Source organism: Camelus bactrianus, chromosome X, assembly GCF_048773025.1.
Source record: "Camelus bactrianus isolate YW-2024 breed Bactrian camel chromosome X, ASM4877302v1, whole genome shotgun sequence".
In the NCBI taxonomy this organism is placed as follows: domain Eukaryota; kingdom Metazoa; phylum Chordata; class Mammalia; order Artiodactyla; family Camelidae; genus Camelus; species Camelus bactrianus.
Window position 1 is genome coordinate 80,360,099 of NC_133575.1, and position 18,777 is coordinate 80,378,875.

The 18,777-nt window shown below is 39.1% G+C and overlaps 1 protein-coding gene across 1 annotated transcript; it reads right to left on the reverse strand.

Annotated features, from left to right (window-relative positions):
• Positions 1-1,283: 1,283 nt before the first annotated feature.
• TAF7L (TATA-box binding protein associated factor 7 like) lies at positions 1,284-17,972 on the reverse strand. Its single transcript, XM_045507169.2, has 13 exons — positions 17,793-17,972; positions 15,129-15,196; positions 14,222-14,300; positions 12,756-12,889; positions 11,976-12,099; positions 11,676-11,731; positions 9,268-9,309; positions 8,342-8,489; positions 7,898-8,011; positions 7,255-7,464; positions 6,939-7,051; positions 5,658-5,717; positions 1,284-2,138 (listed from the first exon to the last, which is right to left on the reverse strand). The coding sequence occupies exons 2-13, from the start codon at positions 15,192-15,194 to the stop codon at positions 2,094-2,096; spliced, it is 1,191 nt and encodes a 396-aa protein (XP_045363125.2). The 5' UTR covers positions 15,195-15,196; positions 17,793-17,972; the 3' UTR covers positions 1,284-2,093.
• Positions 17,973-18,777: the final 805 nt, after the last annotated feature.

Sequence of the window (18,777 nt, forward strand, 5' to 3'; positions counted from 1 at the left end):
AAGCCATTCGTGGCTAGTGGAGACCATATTGGATAGTGCAGTTCGGTAACACGCAAAAGTCAGAATCATTGGGTTACAGAAAAGGAAAATTTCATGAGTTATCACGAGTGTGTTGGGGGGGAGGGGAGGAGTCTGGGCGGCCATAAGGCTTGGGTTACTGGAGGGCAGTGGTGAAGCAGTTCCCTGGGGTTACAATGAGACATAGTAGTAGAGACAATGGAAGGGCACCGCAGATGCATGAATTTACCCTTGGCCCTTCCGGTCGTCTTCCCGTCCCCACTGCCTCTCAACAGCGCTCTGGCTGCTCTTGGACTGCAGTGTTGGACAGAGGCTAGACTAGGGCTCTTTTATTTCTCTCACTCCTGGATGCCACCTGTGGCATGTGTGCCACTCACTGGTTTCAGTCTGCCCAGCCATGTTCCCAGGGTACTTTTATGTTTCTGCCCCATTCCCCCACCATCATTCATCTGGAAAGATCTATCTTTTTAAACCCTGCCTCTTTCCTCACCTTCTGCTTCTGACAATTCCTTTTCCCCTTTCTTTCTAATCCTTTTTTAAATTCTGGGTTTCTGAAAAAAACTTTTTTTATATCATCGTGGTTTTTCAAGCTGTCCCTTAAATTCTGTCCTAATCTTGGCTTCAGTTTGTTTATGTCTCTCTCTCTTAATCCCCACTTCTTCCCTGCATTTGCACCCAGCACTCCTTGTCTTCATCCTTCCTCCATACATATTGACTTCCTCTTCTCTGAACTTGGCTTATTACTTTCAACTTGGAATGGGAACACTAAAAGTGACAGAGGAAACTTGGAGGTACATTTCCTAGAACGGAACCAGGTTCATTAATTGGTACCAGATTGGGGTCTAGTTGGGCTACTTCCAGAAAATCCTCAGATGTCTCTTGATGAGAAATAGTATCACTCTTGATTTCCAGTTGAGGAAACAGAGGCTCTAAAGAGGTATAGGGACTTGCTAAGGTAGGTAGCAGAGCCAAGTCTCCAACCTTGTGTTCCTTCCACTACAACATAATTCAGTGCAAATACTGGAGCTGCCATTTTTATCACTTCTCTGTATCCTCTCTCAAATCCCCAATGCTGTATGGTGAATATGATATGATTTGCTTAGTTCATTAGAAGTTATCCTAAGAGCTCTTTAGAAGGATGCCCCAGTACTGACAGCATCTTCTGTCATTTCCTAATTGTAGAGTTTATTGCCTGTCTCTCCAGTTTGTTTTGGATATGAATGTACTTATCATGGGAGCTGTTTCATAAAATGACAATAATCCACTTAAGATAAGGAATTTATTTATTGCTCAAAGAATATAGACTAGAAAACCTTAATACAGCTGAAAAAAAACAAACTGACCTATGTTTTTTTCCAGGAAGTTTTCACAGGCATCACAGATATCTGGTTTTTCCTAACCCTTTCTGATGGTGGTTAGGATGAAGAGGCTCAGAATAAGGATAACAGCTCAGAATTTCATCTCTGCTCTGACTATTCCCATAGCTGCCAAATAACAATGAGACACCGCCCTAAAAACACAACAATGGAACAAAGATAGCAGCAGCCAGAAATCATCCCTGAGCCTCTAAATGCCTGAAAAGAGACAAGACACAACCTAGTATCAACGCTGCCAAGTAGGCAATTAAATTCACTGCTGCAGGTCCTAGCCCTTGGTAGATATGGCTTAATTTGTTCTACGTTTCAGGAAATACTTAAACAGAAGAAAAAGCTAAAACATATGCAAACCAGCTGTATGGCCTTCAGGTTAGTCTGTCTGCCTTTGGCGAGCATGGCTGAATCATCTGATGGCACCACAGAATAGAAGCAATGTAAGTAATTCTGCAGTTGATAAGAGAAGAAAAGTCCGTCCCATAGTTGAGTTGGGTCTTTAGGTCTACTACTTTTTTAAAATCTTTTTTTTCCTACACAGCTACAAACTTTGAATATAACTAGCAAAAAAAAAAAAAGGTTCAGAGAAACAAACACAAATGATTCAATATAAGGCAATGAAAGGAGCAGAAACAGGCACAATTTCAACTAGTCTTCAGTCTGGATGGTGAATCCAAGGTTTGTGTGCCAGCCTTAGGGCTCTCTTCACTCCTTCAGAAAATTGTTCAGTTGTTCCCGTAGGGAAATGAGCTGTAGGGAGAGATGAGAAAAAACATGAAAAATTCACTTGAAATCTTAAGTTCTGTTACTTGGTCTAGAAGTTACTTACACGAACCAAAAGGAAAGACTGTAACTTGGTATTTATAAGGTTATCTTAGTCTTACAATGTTCCAAAGAAGAGTGCCACGGTCAAGAACACAAACACAATGATGTCCTTCATTATGCCAAATTTATAAAAGTAAGTTTTAAAACTGAATGTGCTTAAATATGCTTGCTGTTAAAAATTTGTACTCCTGGGAAGAGATACAGGAGTCACAGCTCACTGTAGGGTAGAAAGAGATGGGATCACTGTAGCCATAGGCTAAGAGCCAGAAGATAAGGCAGTTGAGATAACCTCTTGCCTCACTGAACACAATAGATCTTAAACTGAGTCTTAGCTGCTGCTTCCTGCCACATTATGAGACACTTGAAAACCAGGTCAGAGTCCTAACCAATCAGGAACCTGATGATGCTTTACTCATCCTGATGCTTTCTAACTCAGAAGCCCTGAAACTTTTGTGATATAGGATTCCTTTTTTTTTTTTTTACTTGAAATGGCAAAGTGACCAATAACATGCAGAGAGATATACTGTCTTTGAGACAAAGATTGTCTTTGAATATTATTCAACTTCGGTCGCCCCATACCAGTGTGGATTTTATCCTGTAAAATGACAGGAATGGAGCATTATAAAACCATCCTGTGCAGTACATCAGCTACCGAACTGCTATCATTGCTACCTGCAGTAATTTACAGCATCTTTTCACTCAGATGCTAACCATGATTACAACCACTGATTTCTCCAGTTCTTTCTCCTTTGTGGGCTCTTTCTCCTCCCACCACCTCCTAAAGGGAGGTTTTCCCCCAGGTTCAGACTTCTTGCCAAACAGTCAACCTGGCTAACTCATCTTATCCTCCCAGCTTCAGTGATCATTTCTATGCGAGAGGCACTCTCCAATCTCCCATTTTAAAAAGTGCTTCCAACTCAACTCATCATCTTCTCCATCTCCCACCCCGCAATAATCCTCTTCAAGTTGTCTTCATTTCTGTTATTGGCACACCACCTTCCAGTTATCCAGGCTCCAGACTCCTCTTTGTTCCCCTTTTTGTCTTGTAAATCTAATCAGTTTTTAAGTTCTGATTCTTTCTGTCACTTGCATCTTCCTTTAGTCTTTCCCCATTCCAATTTCTAGATACTGCTGGCAGAGAAATCTTCCTGAGTTACTCCCCAGGTAAAAAGAGCTTTTATGGCTTATTATGACCTACATCAAAAAATCTAAACTCTCAAGTCTGGCAACACCACCTCTGAGCCATTGTGCATGCTACTTTCTATATAGAATGCCTTCATTTCTCTCTTTATTAAAACCCTACCTACCTCTTAAGGCCCCAGTCAAATACCATCTCTCTATGAAGTTTTCCCTAATCTTCATGAACAAAAATGAGTCCTCATTTCTTTAAATTCCTATCCCTTTCATGGATTTCTTCCCAACTGGAGGCAGAGACTGTGTTGCAAGCATTTTATAGCTCCCTGTGGAACCTAGCTTAAAGTAGGCACCCAATAAATCTATGTTGAATAAATGAGCTAACAAAGAGGGCTCTGAGTGAATAAAGTTTAAAGCTGTATTTCTATGTTGAAAATAGCACTCCCCAATACTAAGTACTTACATAGAGGAAAACAAAGATGTTTAGTGGGTGCTAAAGCAATCCTGGCATTAACTGTTCACATGGCTGTTTATAAGCAGTACCTGGGTGAGTGATTTGCTGAAGGGAAGGGAATATATAGAACATAAGAATTCTCCTGGCCTTACTGGTATGGGGATGGGCATGGGGGATGGAATCACTACCTTAAGAGCCCTATGCTAAGTCCATCCTCATAATACGACCTCCAGTCTCTTTAAAATTGTTACCGTCAACAGTACAGGGCTGGAATCAGCATACATTTCAATACAGTTACTTGACCTTCACTTATCCTACATTGCCCTCTTCTCTTTTCACTCTGCTCACTCTCTTGTGACTTTAAACAATACAGTCATTCAAGTCAGAAATCTGGCATACATCCTTACCACTCCTGTCTCCTTCAACACCCAGTAATTGACCCAAGTCCCATCAATTCTGCTTTTAAAATACATTCTCTCATATATAAATATTCATAGCAGCATTATTCATGATAGCCAAAAAGCAGAAACAACCCAAATGTCTACTGATGGATGAACGGGTAAACAAGATGTGATATATCTGTACAATGGAATATTATTCAGCTGTACAATGGAATAAAGTACGAATACATGCCACAACATGGGTTAACCTTGAAAATATTATGCTAAGTGAAAGAAGCTTGATACAAAAGATCATATATTATGTTTCCTTTTATATGAAATAACCAGAATAGGCAAAGTAGACTAGTAGAAAGGAGACCAGTGATTACCTAGGACTAGGGGGTGGGAGGGATTCAGAAGAAACTGGAGTAACTGCTAATGGGTACAGGTTTCTTTTTGGAGTGACGAAAATGTTGCAAAACTGACTGTGGTGATGGTTGCACAATTCTGTGAATATACTAAAAGCCACTGAATTATACAATTTAAATGGGTGCACTGTATGGTATGTGAATTATATCTCAATAAGCCTGTTATAAATACATCTTTATTGCAGTTGAAAATGTGTATAGTCTTTCCATCTCTGCTGCTGCCTCCTTAGTCCAAGTCACCACCATCTCTTCTTAGACTACTACACAGCCTCCTAACGGACCTCCCTGCTTCCAGTCCTCCCCTCCCACAATCCATTCTCCAAATAATCAAAGTGATCTTTAAAAAAGTTTAAATTAAATGTGACTCTCCTGCTTAAAACTCTCCAAGGACTTCCCATTGCACTTAAGACTACCTCCCATCCTCCTTATCATGGCCTGCAAAGGCCCATACAATATGGTGTCTGCCTACTTCTTTAACTTCATGTTAAGTCACTCTTCCTTGCTTTAAATACTCCAGAGGTCCTCAAAGAAGCCAAGCTGTTTTCCAAAGTGGGAACTGGCATATGCTCCACCCAAGAAGCTTTTCATACACTTTTTGCCTGGACTTATCCTTCAGGTCTCAGCTTAAATATCACTTCCTCAGAAAGGTTGACCATGTTCCCCCCAATTTAATTCAGAACTCTCTTTATTCAAATAGCACCACTGACTTTTTCTCCTTCACAGCTCTTCGTTATGATTTGCACCTTTCTATTTGTATAATTTGTTTACTGCCAATCTTCCCTGCTAGACTGTTAGCTCTATGAGGACAAGTACTGTAATCTCTCTTATTCAACATTGTGTGTATATCCATTGCTTTTCACTCAACAGGCATTCAGTATCTGCTGAATGAATGAATTTTCACAAAGATTGTTCCAAACTACTACCCTCATTTAGAAGATTTATCCACTACTATGCCTGTGAAAAGAACAGCCAGAGATGAGATTGGGGGTGACGTGGGGGATTCTTTGTATCAAATGTTTTCTGGCTGATGTGAAAACACACTTCTCACCTGCTCAGTTTTTTGTTTTTCCTGTAGCTTAAGCTGCTCCAGCACAGACTGTAAGTGATTCTGGAAAACAAATTGTATAAATGGTAAATGCGGAGTCTCAAAGGAAAAGAGAACCAAGAGAGACAGAGTTTGGAAAATAATTTGATAAGAAAGAAGACCGTCAGTTGTAACAAAAGAGTACTTTTTAAAAAAAGATTTAGAATATAAAAACTACATCCCCCAACTACAGGGCCATCCAATTTGATTTTATACACCCTACACAGCAATTTTTCCTTGCCCTAAAACAAATAGTTGAAATGCCTTCATGTTAACCCTTTTCTAGTTTTGCACAAATCCTCTGACTGTGGTAAACTATTTAAAAAGCTGGCTTGGAATTTGGTGCTGACTCCTTCATTCCCCTGCACTAGGGCAGAATATTACCATTCTTAACTAGTACTGCATGCAAACACAATCATAATAATGCCATATATCTGTATCTTTCAAAGTATGTCCACATCTATTATCTCACTTGGTTATTCTGAAGGACAACACTCTAAATAAATATAGTCCTGTGTCAGTTTGCTCCCCTTCAATGACTATAGCTCTACAGAAAAAGAAATCTAGCAAGGGATTCTCCAGATGCTTCAGAATTTCCCTCACTATAAAAAGGGAAGCAAACATTGCCTAATCATACATTTTCCTTTTGCTAAAATGTGTACTAATAAAATATGTATTAATAAAAATAAGTACAATATTAATTCTTATTCAAGCATGCATCACAAAATTTAAAAATTAATTTGATTAATTTTTTTACTACAATGAATACATTTTGGTACAGAGCAACAGGGTTGAATCTATGCCTTACCACTTACTATGGTTCCTGGCAAGTTACTTAACCTCTCTGAACTTTAATTTCTTATCTATAAAATGAGAATAGTGACAGTACCTAGGTTTCAGGGATGTCAGGATGAAATGAGGTAATACATGTAAAATGCTCAGCTCTGTATGCACCTTTCACATAGTCAATGCTCTTACTGGCAATTATTTTTTTTAATTTTATTGAGCATATTGGCAATTATTATCTCAAGTTTCCTGGTCCCTTCCCAAAAATGCTTATATGAGATGATCAAAACTACTTAAGTAAAAGAAAATGGGCTATCTTTTATTAGTGGTTTCTAAGAGGTTGTTCAGGATCACAAATGAACAAGAAAGCTGCACAGAGATGACATGAGTGGAAACACAAAGATGGGATTCTGAAAGTAAGATATCAAGATATCTTTCTATCAGCCAACAAGAATTTACCTTGAGAGTCAGGTTTTCCAGTTTCATGATGAGCTCCTTCTGTCTTTGTGCCCTGCATCGAATCTCTTGGAGCTTTTTCTCCATGTAATAGGTCTGCTTGTGAATTTCCATGACTAACAGAGATAGAAAAAAACTTCATGTATCTAAACATAGCCTAAATTAATGGACCAAGATCCAAATCAACTAAGAAAAACTCCACTACACAGTCGAGCAACAGCTTCTCAAACTTTGCCTTGCATCTAATGCGTGTTTAGAGTCTGTCTTTAGCACTGCCACCCACTCTGTCCCACCCCTTTGTTTTTCCCTCTTAACTTACTCATTGAACTGGCTCCTTCCTTTGCTTCATACTGGCCAGATTCAATGAACTTCGCCTGTAGTTCCCTTTCCAGATCCTCCTCATAATAATATTCTTCCTCTCTGTCATCTTCATCCTCATCATCATAGTCATCCTTCTCATCCTCATCCTCATCCTCATCATCACTGTTACTGCTAGAATTACTGAACGTCTTCGGAAACACATCACATTCTATGGGTTTTAAGCAAAAGGAAGGTGAAACTATCTGAAGCTTTTCAAATGACTCCCACTCCAGCTGCAACTATACTTCCCCTCAAGTTTACTAGGCAACTAATGAATTTTATAAATAATTTTTCTCACAGGAAGATTATTCCCTTTATAAAACAAGGATAGGAAATACAAAACATTGTAGCATTCATGCATGTATTCAATGATCAAATATTTAGAGAATCCAGGGGCCCATAGGAATTTAGAATAGCAGGGGTGGATGGGATATTAAAACCCCAATCTAAAACCCCTCAAGTTGAGGGGCCAGTAAGAGGAAAGAAGAGAAAAGGCACCTTTTTCCTGTTATTGGTCTGTGAGTCTATGGACAATGGTCCTACACACAGTCAACACCTGCCCCCTCTGAAGCTTCTGCCTTTATTTGCCTTTATTGATGTACCTGGTGAGGTATGACCCTGCTTATAGCCACTTATTCCTGGAGCTATCTCAAAGCCTGGAATGGAGCCTTGGCATTCTATTTCCTTGGTTTCACCTTCAGCAATGACCTCCCATCCTGAAAGGAGAGGCAGTCAAGGAAAAAGCAGAAAGAAAGGAGAAGGCAAAGTTGAAAGGGAATAGGCTCTCTGGCTGAAGTGTTATTTAATTTAGTCCAACTCCAAGCCATTTGTATCCGGATTCCTAGAATGGAGAAGTGCCTTATATTGAATTATACAAGTAAATAATTTCTATCATATGAATGTACTGTTCCTAGCTAGAAAGTAACATTTCCCCAAATCCGAAGTTCTATACATTAAAATCAGCAAATACCAGAAGTGAGGGCTTGTCACCAACTGCACATAGGATGGAACAGACTACACAGAACATATTTAGTATAAAAGGATACGGGCACAGACAGCTTCAGCATCTGAACACAGCAATCTTCTCACTTCCTTTTCCACTTCAGGAGATTCAGCGTACTGAACCAAAGTTGGAGGAGAGGGGACACCAGGAACGTCATTTAACACCCTGTGCTTTGCAGGAATGCCCTTTTCCTACATATAAATGGAGTCAAATAATTAGATCTCTTTAAGATACATTCAAATTTCTACTCTAAATAATACTATTTATAACAGAAACTTTGATCAGAGTCTATATTTTTCCACAGTAAGCTTATTTTTTCCCAAATTACATGAGACATTTAATCTTTTCAATCTACAACTCTGTATTAAAGACTTCTCTCAAAGGCACAACCCTTAAGCCTCAGTTATTAATTATTTGCCCTGACCCACATTGGCAAAGAACTGTAATTCTTTATTTGTTAGAAGTAATTTTGTTTAAAGATCTAAATTCCCAGATTTCACTTCCCCACATCTATATTATTAGAGAGTTTCCTATAAAACTGGGTCTTAGCCACACGTTCTCCCTTAAATCCAGTTTTAGACAGTTATCTCCACAGCAACCAATTCGTCATGCCACAAATAGAAATTAGAACTTTGAGGGGGAATAAGCAATTGCAAACAACTTCTGGTAAAAGTGAGCCCTGGCTTCCAAGAAATGTTTTTTAAATAAATATGAGAGAAAAGAAGCAGATTAAAACACACAGGGTCACTGACCAAATTGTATCTTTTGTTTCTGAAATTATCAGAAATGAAACAATGAATTCATTTCCAATGAATCAAATTCAGGGTATGTGTATGCAAGTGGGGATTACAGGTGAGAAGGAAAGCTTGAAAGCCATCTTTACGATTTTTTGGATTTGTTTGAAATTAATGAGCTATGAAATAAAACACAGTATAAGTAAATAATATAGTTATATTGTGATTGCTCTACCTTACTAATGCTGACTTCTTTGGTTTGTTTGACATCAACGACCTACGAAATAAAACAATAAACAATGAAGTTATATTACAATTGTTTTACTTTACTAAAGCTTAAAGACTTTCAGAACTATTCTTAATGTCGTTTTACACTCAGTAGGCACTCAATAAATGCTGTGGACTGACAGTATAAAGCCAAAGGGAACATGTTCATAGATTGAAAGACTCAACATAATAAAGCTATCAATTGTCCCCAAATTGAACTATAGGTTTAATGCAATTCCCATCAAAATTCCAACAAATTTTTCAACAGACATAGACAAACTTATTCTAAAATGTATATGGAAAGGTATAAGCTCTAGAATGGCTAAAACAATAAATATAAAATAAAAAATAAAGTGACAGCAGTCTTCTTGATTTCAAGACTCACTGCGAAGCTACATTGTGGAATCGGTGGAGTGAACCACACACAGATTAATGGTACAGAATAGGGAACTCAGAAAAAAAAAACTCACACAAATATGCCCAACAGATTTCTGACAAAGATGCAAAAGCAATACAGCGGAGGAAGGGTAGCCTTTTTAACAAGTGGTGCTGGAGCAACTGGACATGCAAACGTAAAATAAAAAACGAACAAACAAAAAACAACCTTGAACTAAACCTTACACCTTCTACAAGAATTAACTAAAAAACTGATTGTAGGCTTAAATATAAAATGTAAAACTTTTGGAAAAAGAGTTATTTAGGAGAATTCTTCAGGATCTGGGCTAAGCAAATAGTTCTTATACTTTATGCAAAAAGCAAAATACTTAAAAGGAAAAATCAATGCATTGGACCTCATCAAACAAAAACCTTTTGCTCTTTGAAAAACCCTGTAAAGGAAGATAAAAAGACAGGTTACAGACTGAGGGAAAATATTTGCAAATGACGTATCTGACAAAAGACTAACATTTGGAATATGAGAAGAACTCACAAAACTCAGCAATTAAAAAATCCATTTAGAAAATGGTAAAAAAAAACAGAGATTTCACTGAAGTGGATATATAGATGGCAAAGAAACACATGATAAGATGCTCAACATCATTAGCCATCAGGGAAATGCAAATTAATACCACAGTGAGATCACTACACATCTATCAGAATGGCAAAAATAAAAAATAGTGACAACATCTAATGCTGGCAAAAATGTAGAGAAACTGGATCACACATAAGTTGCTGGTGCGAATGTAAAATGGTGCAGCCACGCTGGAAAACATGATAGTTTCTTTTAAAATGAAACATGCAACATACCCAGCAATTGCATTGCTGGGCATTTATGCCAAAGAAATGAATACTTATGTTCACACAAAAACCTGCTGGCAACTTTATTTATAATAGTCAAAAACTGGAAACAACCCGGGTGTCCTTCTCTGAGTGAACAGTTAGGCAAACTGTGGTACATTAATAACATGGAATACTACTCAGCAATAAAAAGGAAAGGACTACTGATACATGCAACAACTTGCATGGACCTTAAGGAAATTAAGGAAATTAAGCCAAGTGGGGAAAAAAAAGCCAGGCTCAAATGTTATACTTTGTATGATTCCATTTATATGACATTCTTTAAATGACATAATTATAGAGATGGAGAACATATTAGTGATTACGGAGGTTAGAGACCGCGGGTATGGAGTGGGAGGGAGGTGGGTGTGGCTTTAAAAGGGGAAAATGTGGGACCTTTGCAGTGACAATACTGTTTCATAATTTGACTGTGTAGATGATACACGAACACACATGGATAAAATCGCACAGAACTAAATGCATGCACACACATACACAGGCGTGCAAGTAAAACTGGAGAAATTTGAGTAAGATTAGTGAATAGTAATAATTTCCTGTCTGTGATAGCATACTATAGTTTTGCAAAAAGTTACAATGGGGAAAACTAGGTAAAGGGTACACAGTATCTCTCTTTTACTGCTTACAACTGCATGTGAATCTACAACTATTTCTAAATTAAGTTTAATTAAAAAAAAAGGCCAAGCCACAGTACTCCTGTAGCTTGCCCAGGGTTCTACAAAGTCTGAAGTGAGGTTAGGAATACAACCATAATTCCCAATTCTCAGGTTCTGGATGGGTTCACTTTAAAGCTAGATCTTGCAGTTGAAAATGAAAAGTGTTAGCAGAAGTTTCAAATTCATGACACATCTAGATCCCTAAACAACTAGCCTACAACTTCAAGGATCAAGTTTGGTTTTGTTCATTAAATATTTCCAATTGTCAGTACACAGTGCCCAGGATTTAGCTCACACTCAACAAATGTTTTCTGAACACATAAATGAGTGAACAAATGAATAATCCAACTGACTGTCTCCCTTTCCCCCCCAACTCATAATCCTCTTCCAATCCACCCAGTAGACACAGAGATAGCATGCAACTAACCTTTTTTGTTGTTTTGCGGAATCTTTTCTTTTTGACATTCTTAAGCGGTGGAGTAACTAAAATAAAGTCAACATGGTGAAATGTATGTATGACTGATGGCAGTCCCATATCTATCTGAATCTGATAGAGAAAGGTGATGCTGTAAGCCACTGGCTCATGACATGACTCATTGCTTTAAGAGTCTCTGGATGCCTACTGAGCCAAATACCTAAGTGTGGTAACACATCCCTTGCTCACAAGTAACTAGAATTCAGCAGATAAATGTAGTCAGCCAGAATGAGCTAGGGGCTGTTGACTTACTGCCATGCTTCCAGGCATATTTTTTTGGTTTCTCCTTTTCAGTTTTCTTGATTGCTTTACGACCAGTAGAGGTAACTGGTTCCTCAGAAGAGTGGACACCACCAGCAGCAGTGCACACAAGCATCTACATTTAACAAAGATAAAGAAGTTGACTATGGCTACGCATCTTGGGTTAGTAATGAATCATGATCATTCTTGCCATCAGAAATCCTGGATCATAGAAGTAAAGAGAATGTTACTTGGCATTTCCAGAAAACCCAAGCATTATACACACTCATATTCATTCTCTCTCTGTCCATCTTGGCAGCACTGTATATATGGACTCTGAGGGGTTTTGTTTGTCTTTTTTACCTTGAATGCTTACCACTACAGAAGGAATATGTTGAGAACAGATATATCTTAGCATTTTGATTTAGAAAGGAAACAAACAAACAAAAAACAGTAGAGACGATGAATAAGAACCAATGTAAACCTCCAGAGTTAACAGCACCCTGCTTTAGTAGAAAGTTCAGAAGATCCCAGATGCTCATATTTTTCAAATAATGAAAGTCACTATAAATGTCAAACAGGAGGTTCTGAAAGCTATTTGGATAAAATAAAGTAGTGAAAAGTTACGAATCAAACACCAAACCAGAACATGACACTGTATTCCTGTGCAACTGAGCTGGAAATTAGAAATGACAAGCAGCTGAAAGGAGAACTGAAAGAAAGCGAAAAGGAGGGAAAAAGGAATTCCTTGAAAGATGTGAGGACTAGTAGATTAAGAAAACTTGTCCATACCTGGGAAATATCCGCCGTTTTATAAAAAGTTTTTTTATCCACAGTTTTCAGGCTTCCAATAACACAAGGCAAATCAACCAGCTTAGCAGCTAGTGAGACATCGTCTACCTCAACAACTGCATGACGTCCATCAGCTGAAGAGAAGTAGAAAAGATTAAAGTTGACATCTTCCCAATGCACTCCTAAGACCCGCAGGGTTTGAATAATGAAGACTTACGTGGAACAGACTGGTCTTTCATTGAAATTTACTATTTCTCATAATGCTAGAATCGCATACACCATTAGTAACTCCCCAGAGAAAAGAAGGCAGCTTTTTTTCCCCAGTTTATGTCACTTGACCAAAAGTAGCTAAGTTTCTTGGTAATGGCTGTGAACTAAACGTGGATGAAGTGGTAAATGTTTCATTTTCATCTTGAAAGGCCAACTCCATTCTTTCAAACCCATTCATTTGGACACCATTAGAAGCATTCAATCTTGTCATTGTACATGGATGTTTTTAAAGGGTTGGGTAAGGGAAGGTTTGATTCTAGAATGGTTCTAGTAATTCTCAAGTTATACTCTCTAGTTAGCTTCACAAAGATAAAATTCTACACAATCGCCATATATATTATGTATGTATATAAAATATATATATGGAGAGAGGGAGAGTCATATACTGACAACTCTAAATCCTGCCCAAATGTCTCAAACATAAATGTCTTTTGATACAAGAGTGTTCAAGTGTAATATTCTAATATTAAGTGAAAAAAGAAAGATACAGAACCATGTTTGACACCATCCTTTCCGTGTAAATTATCTTTAAAAATAGAGAGATTATTTAAATGTTGGTGTTATGCATAAAAGTTTTGTCTATAAAGAAACACAAGGAGAAATGGTTAATATTAGTTATCTTTGGCCATTAAGGTTGGGATGCTGTTAAGGAGAGTTTCACTTCTCCTTTTGAACCTTTCTGTTTTATTTGAATTTTCTAGCCATGCACTTGTATTCCTTTTTTTTCACGTCAATAAGGGCTACCCGAATGCTGGGATTATGGGCCATTTTAAATTTTATTCTTTATATACTTCTCTGTATTTAAAAAGCCTAATAAATACTATTTGAAAGAAAGAAAGATATGTCACTTTTGTAAACAAAGAATAGTGCATTTACGTGTCATTCCCCTGGACAGTCAGAAATCACAAAGCTTGCATTTGGAGACAATCAGCAGTACGCAAATCCTGCGGTTGACCCCCAAGTTCTTCCTTATACACACCATGATCATTACCTCAAGTTGTGTAAGTTCTGCTTCCTTTCTTCTTAAAAGAAGAGATGGGAGTGACCAAAGCCTCTCTTAAAAGCATCAAGGCAGAGACCATATTCTATTCTTTTGTCATATCCTTCATCCTTGGTATCTAACAGAGGGTGTGGCACATAGCAACCCTTTAATAAATTACTGTTCAATGTATGGCAAATGGATATTAACTACTTACAAGACAAGTCAATTTTTAGTTTATCCTTCATGGTGGCACTTTGAGAATGTATTATCTTCCTGACAGTAGAAGCCTGTTCCTAAAAAGGAGGTAAATTGAAAAGTCAGAAGGATGAATTGTATAATTAGCAGCTAATAGAGTAGGTAGCCAGACACAGTCCTCCCTTACATAAAACCTTAAACTTCCCCAACGTTAGGAACAACTCTATGTACCATGAGCTATTGCGTGCTGTGTAAGTCAGGTCAGGATGGGGCTGACTCTAATCTCATTGTTGTCTTTTAGCAGCTATAGAGAATGCCTTTTCCTAGTTTTAAATTCCTGCCTCTCATTGTTACCCTTCAGTTCTAGTTGCTAAGGGAAGGCTTAGCTGCAGCTTACTGAGTATATTAATTAACCCTAATTGGAGAAATACCTTTCTGAAGCCCATTCTTAATATATCTTTCTTAGATTAAATAATACTTGAATACAGGTATCAATAGGGGAAAAGACTCTAACATGATGCTGAGATGAGCTTCAACAGCCTTGTATGGTGAGGAATTTAGGGAGACAGTCCCTCTCACTGCCCCTTTAGAGGTGACAGAAAGGAACTCTCTTTCAGAAGAGTCTTATCTTGGCTGTCCAGTGAGCAAGGCTATTAGCATCTGTGATAAGTGACTGAACCCGTCACCGTCCCATCTGTTTGCCAGGAAATCAACCCACACGATAGGTGGCATGTGCAGGACGAAAGAAATGCTGCTTATAAAAGTATACCCTAGGACAGGACTGCTTAATAGGACATGACTGCTGGGAAACAAATGTTCTCGGTTTTCCTAGCCTACCTTAAATAAATAGAAATGCTACAGCATCCAAGCAGAGCTAATACTTATGAACTGAAGATTTCTGGTCTGAGACACAAAGGGTTTCTTACCAGAGGCAGACGCAATATAAACTGGTTCTCAAGTTCGTGAGGAGGTTCATCCTGGCTTTTACTCATCTCTTGTTTTTGAGTTCATGAAAACAAAAACAAAACCAACAGAAAGTTACCAAAAACTCCTCTTGCTCCCTCTACTGACCACTTCTGATAGTACTGGTTTAAATTATACAAGATCTTGCTGATAACCCTCAATGGAATGTGCGGACAGCTCTGAAATATCTTATTTTACATAACTTGATTATTTCTAAAAGTCACCTTATCTCCTCTCCAATATGTGCAGATTTTCCAATGGTAATCATAATTACACGACAACAAATGAAGTAAGAGCTGTTGCGCATGATTTAGTCTTCTTAATATTCTTATATTCTCAGGTAAAAGACTATTTGGTGACTACCAAAGCAGGCTACATACCTCTGCAGAGAAAGTGCCAACCAAAGGCTGAAATCAATCCAAAAACCACTGGCAGAAATGCCCTATGATGATTTGAAGGAAATAGCTTAATTTTCTTGATTTCATTCACCTTAATGGGAGGAATTAAACAGTCTGTGGGAGAACAGGCAGCATTTTATGACACTAGAGCTAATTGTTGAGTTCTGAGCCATTTTGGGGAAAAGTTAGGAGTCTCGATCTTACGGCTAGGCTATCTACATGAGTACACCTAACTTCATGGAACAGATGCATTTCCGAAAGGATATGAAAGAACGTAAAATCCAATTTGATTTATTCATTCTTAACATTTCCTGCATGCACTCTATGTGTCAGGCCTTACATTGAGTGCGTTAGGTCTATTATTTCATTTAATCCTCACAACCACCACTTATTTGAAATACCCCTAAAACCTATCCATGGGAATCCAAGATGGATCCCTTTATATATATAAAAAATACACCTTCTGTAAAGCAAATCATCTCCAAGTTAATCTTTATTTTTATTCTTATTTTCCATCTATTCTGGGTATATCTGTAGCAGCCTGCATTTTCGGTTTTAGGGTGCACACTACTTCTGAGGAAATTTTCTTCTCAAAGATGGAAAGAAAGCAACGTACATCTGTGAAACTGACAAAGTTTTCTTAGGTTCAAAGGACACTATGCTGTACATTAAATTGTAAAATCTTACACTTTAGATGAAAAGTTCCAGATAATGTACAACTTCTAATATTCCATAAACCCATTCATTGAGTTCTGAGATTTGAATTAGAATCTCACTTAAAATCACTGAAACCTTAAAATATCACATACAAAGAAGCAGACTCACAGATATAGAGAACAAAGTAGTGGTTACCAGCGGGAAAAGGAAGGGGAGGGACAGTTTAGGGGTAGGGGATTAAGAGGTACAAACTATTATGTATAAAATAAGGTACAAGGATATATTGGACAACACGGGGAATATAGCCAATATTTTATAATAATTATAAATGGAGTATCACCTTTAAAAATTGTGAATCACTCTACTGTACACCTGTAATGTAATACTGTACATCGACTATACTTCAGCAAAATAAAAGAATTGAAAAAAGAGGGGAACAAAGCATATTTAGCATTACCAGTTAAAATAGAGTAAAATAGAGTAAAAACAGGGAAAAATGAAAAACCAGCAAAAACACATACAAATGCGTCTGAGACCCTATTACAGGTAAATTATTCACTAGTTATTATTTCAGTCCTTTAGGTTGACTTCAGAAACTACCAAAAAAGCACAAGAGAAATCAGGAATGAAAAATTAGACACCCAGGATGAGAGAGAGAGATAAGGGGAGAAAAAGAGAGAGATTATTTGTGATAGTCATTTCTTCTCTTTTTGCTTTATACAGTTATACAAACACACATATAAATACAGAAGCTAAATGTAAAGGTAAGGGGAAAAGTTTAAAATAAATTAAATAAAGACACTTAGGACTGGGTACATTGCCTAACATAAGAGTAACAAACACTTAAGGTTGGGAGTAGAAACACAGATTTGAAGAACTAGCTGCTAAGCAAGATTTTATCAGATCAATAGTAACTTTTAGATTTCTCAGCAGAACTAAGACTAGAGCATTCTGTTCATTTCCATGCCTTTCTGGCAACTCCTCTCTTATGAAAGAAAGAATGTAAGAACCAAAACTATTTTAGAGAAGGAGGACACCCCTGGTTGAAATGACTTTTAATGATTTTTTTTTAAGATTTGTTATGTGCATTTATACAATGAACTGGTTGTATCATACTTATTTTAAGAAAAAGCATCCCCTTTCTTCCAGCAAGCACTCTTTGATAATTAAAATAACAGGACCACTCTCCACTATTCACCCCCACCCCCAGCTCCATCTCACTTCAGGGGAATTAGGATTGGAATTGGAATTATATACAGTTAGACGGAGGGCGCTTGATAGCACGCTCCCAGCAGCACAAGTCAGCACAAGCCTAAATTGGTACTTGCTCAAGTTCATAGCCGCTGGCTGCAGTTCGGAGGCAGTGACACTTTCATCCTTATCCCAGGGGCACTAACCTCCCAAGGGAAGCGTGCAAGCTGCTAGGCTTTGATCCCATTTCCCTAGAAAACCTCCCGCGGGGCCAAGGGGCCCCAAGCCTTCGCGCCACCCCAGAGGACCGGAGAGGGAAACACAGCGCGGCGCCGTTTGGCGCTGACTCGGCGCCGGGTGCCCTCGGACGGCCGGACTCACCCGCTCCTCCGCTGACTCGCGCCGGGACCGCCTTTCTGCCCTAGGGGGTTCCGAACGAAGGGGGCGAGTGGGCTCCCGAGCGGCCGGCCGCGGATGGGAGCTGCGCGCGGACTTCGCGGCGACAGGTAGGAGCCTCGCGCGCCACTCCTCCCCGCCTCGCCACGCCTCCACCACCGCCGGGCGGAGCGGACAGGCAGGTGGCCTCGAGGCGGCGACCAGCTCGCCGCGTGCCTGTGTGGGGAGGCTCGAAGAGTACTGATAGCGGCGGGGACGCGGCCGCTCAGGGACCTCGCGGAGCAAGGCTTCAGAACAAATACCCTTTTCACGGGCCGACCTTCGGGGCGGCCACGGGAGTTTTAGCAGTACACAGTGATACCTGTAAAAGGGGCGGCACAAGCGGTTGCTCCGCGAATCCGTTAGGTCGGACCGGCTTGTTTTCTGGTGAGGCGACCTTGTCTGGTGACAAATACACCGCCGCACAAACCCATTAAGTAACTAGAATCCGCGCCCAAACTACCCTAATAGAATTAGTCTCTCCCTTCTCAACAGTCACTATTTTACATCTTTTGGACAGAGATACAAGTTACTCCGCTAATTTCTCCTAAATGGGGGTCACAGTTTAAATAAACTTTTAGCAGTTCGCTTCTCCCAAAGATCCTTAACTTACGAAAAAAAATCTTAAGACCACTGACCTTTTCCTTCTAGTAAGTTTTCCAGAGGGGTTTTGGCAGCAGCCTGGGTGCCGATGTCGGCAGCAGCTTGGGCGCCATTATCGTCAGGAGTTTGGGTGCCTTGGTTGCGGGTAGTTTGGGCACTGAGATCGCCAGCGGTTTCATCCCCATGGCCAACAGGAGTTTGGGACTCTCGAAGTCTCGTTACTTGTGATGTTGAGGTTGTTAGTGTTAAATTATTTCCTGAGGAACTGGGGCCTCGCTTCTTAGGGCGCTCCATGGTCTAGCTCGTTGAGGTCTTAAAATGGCCTCCA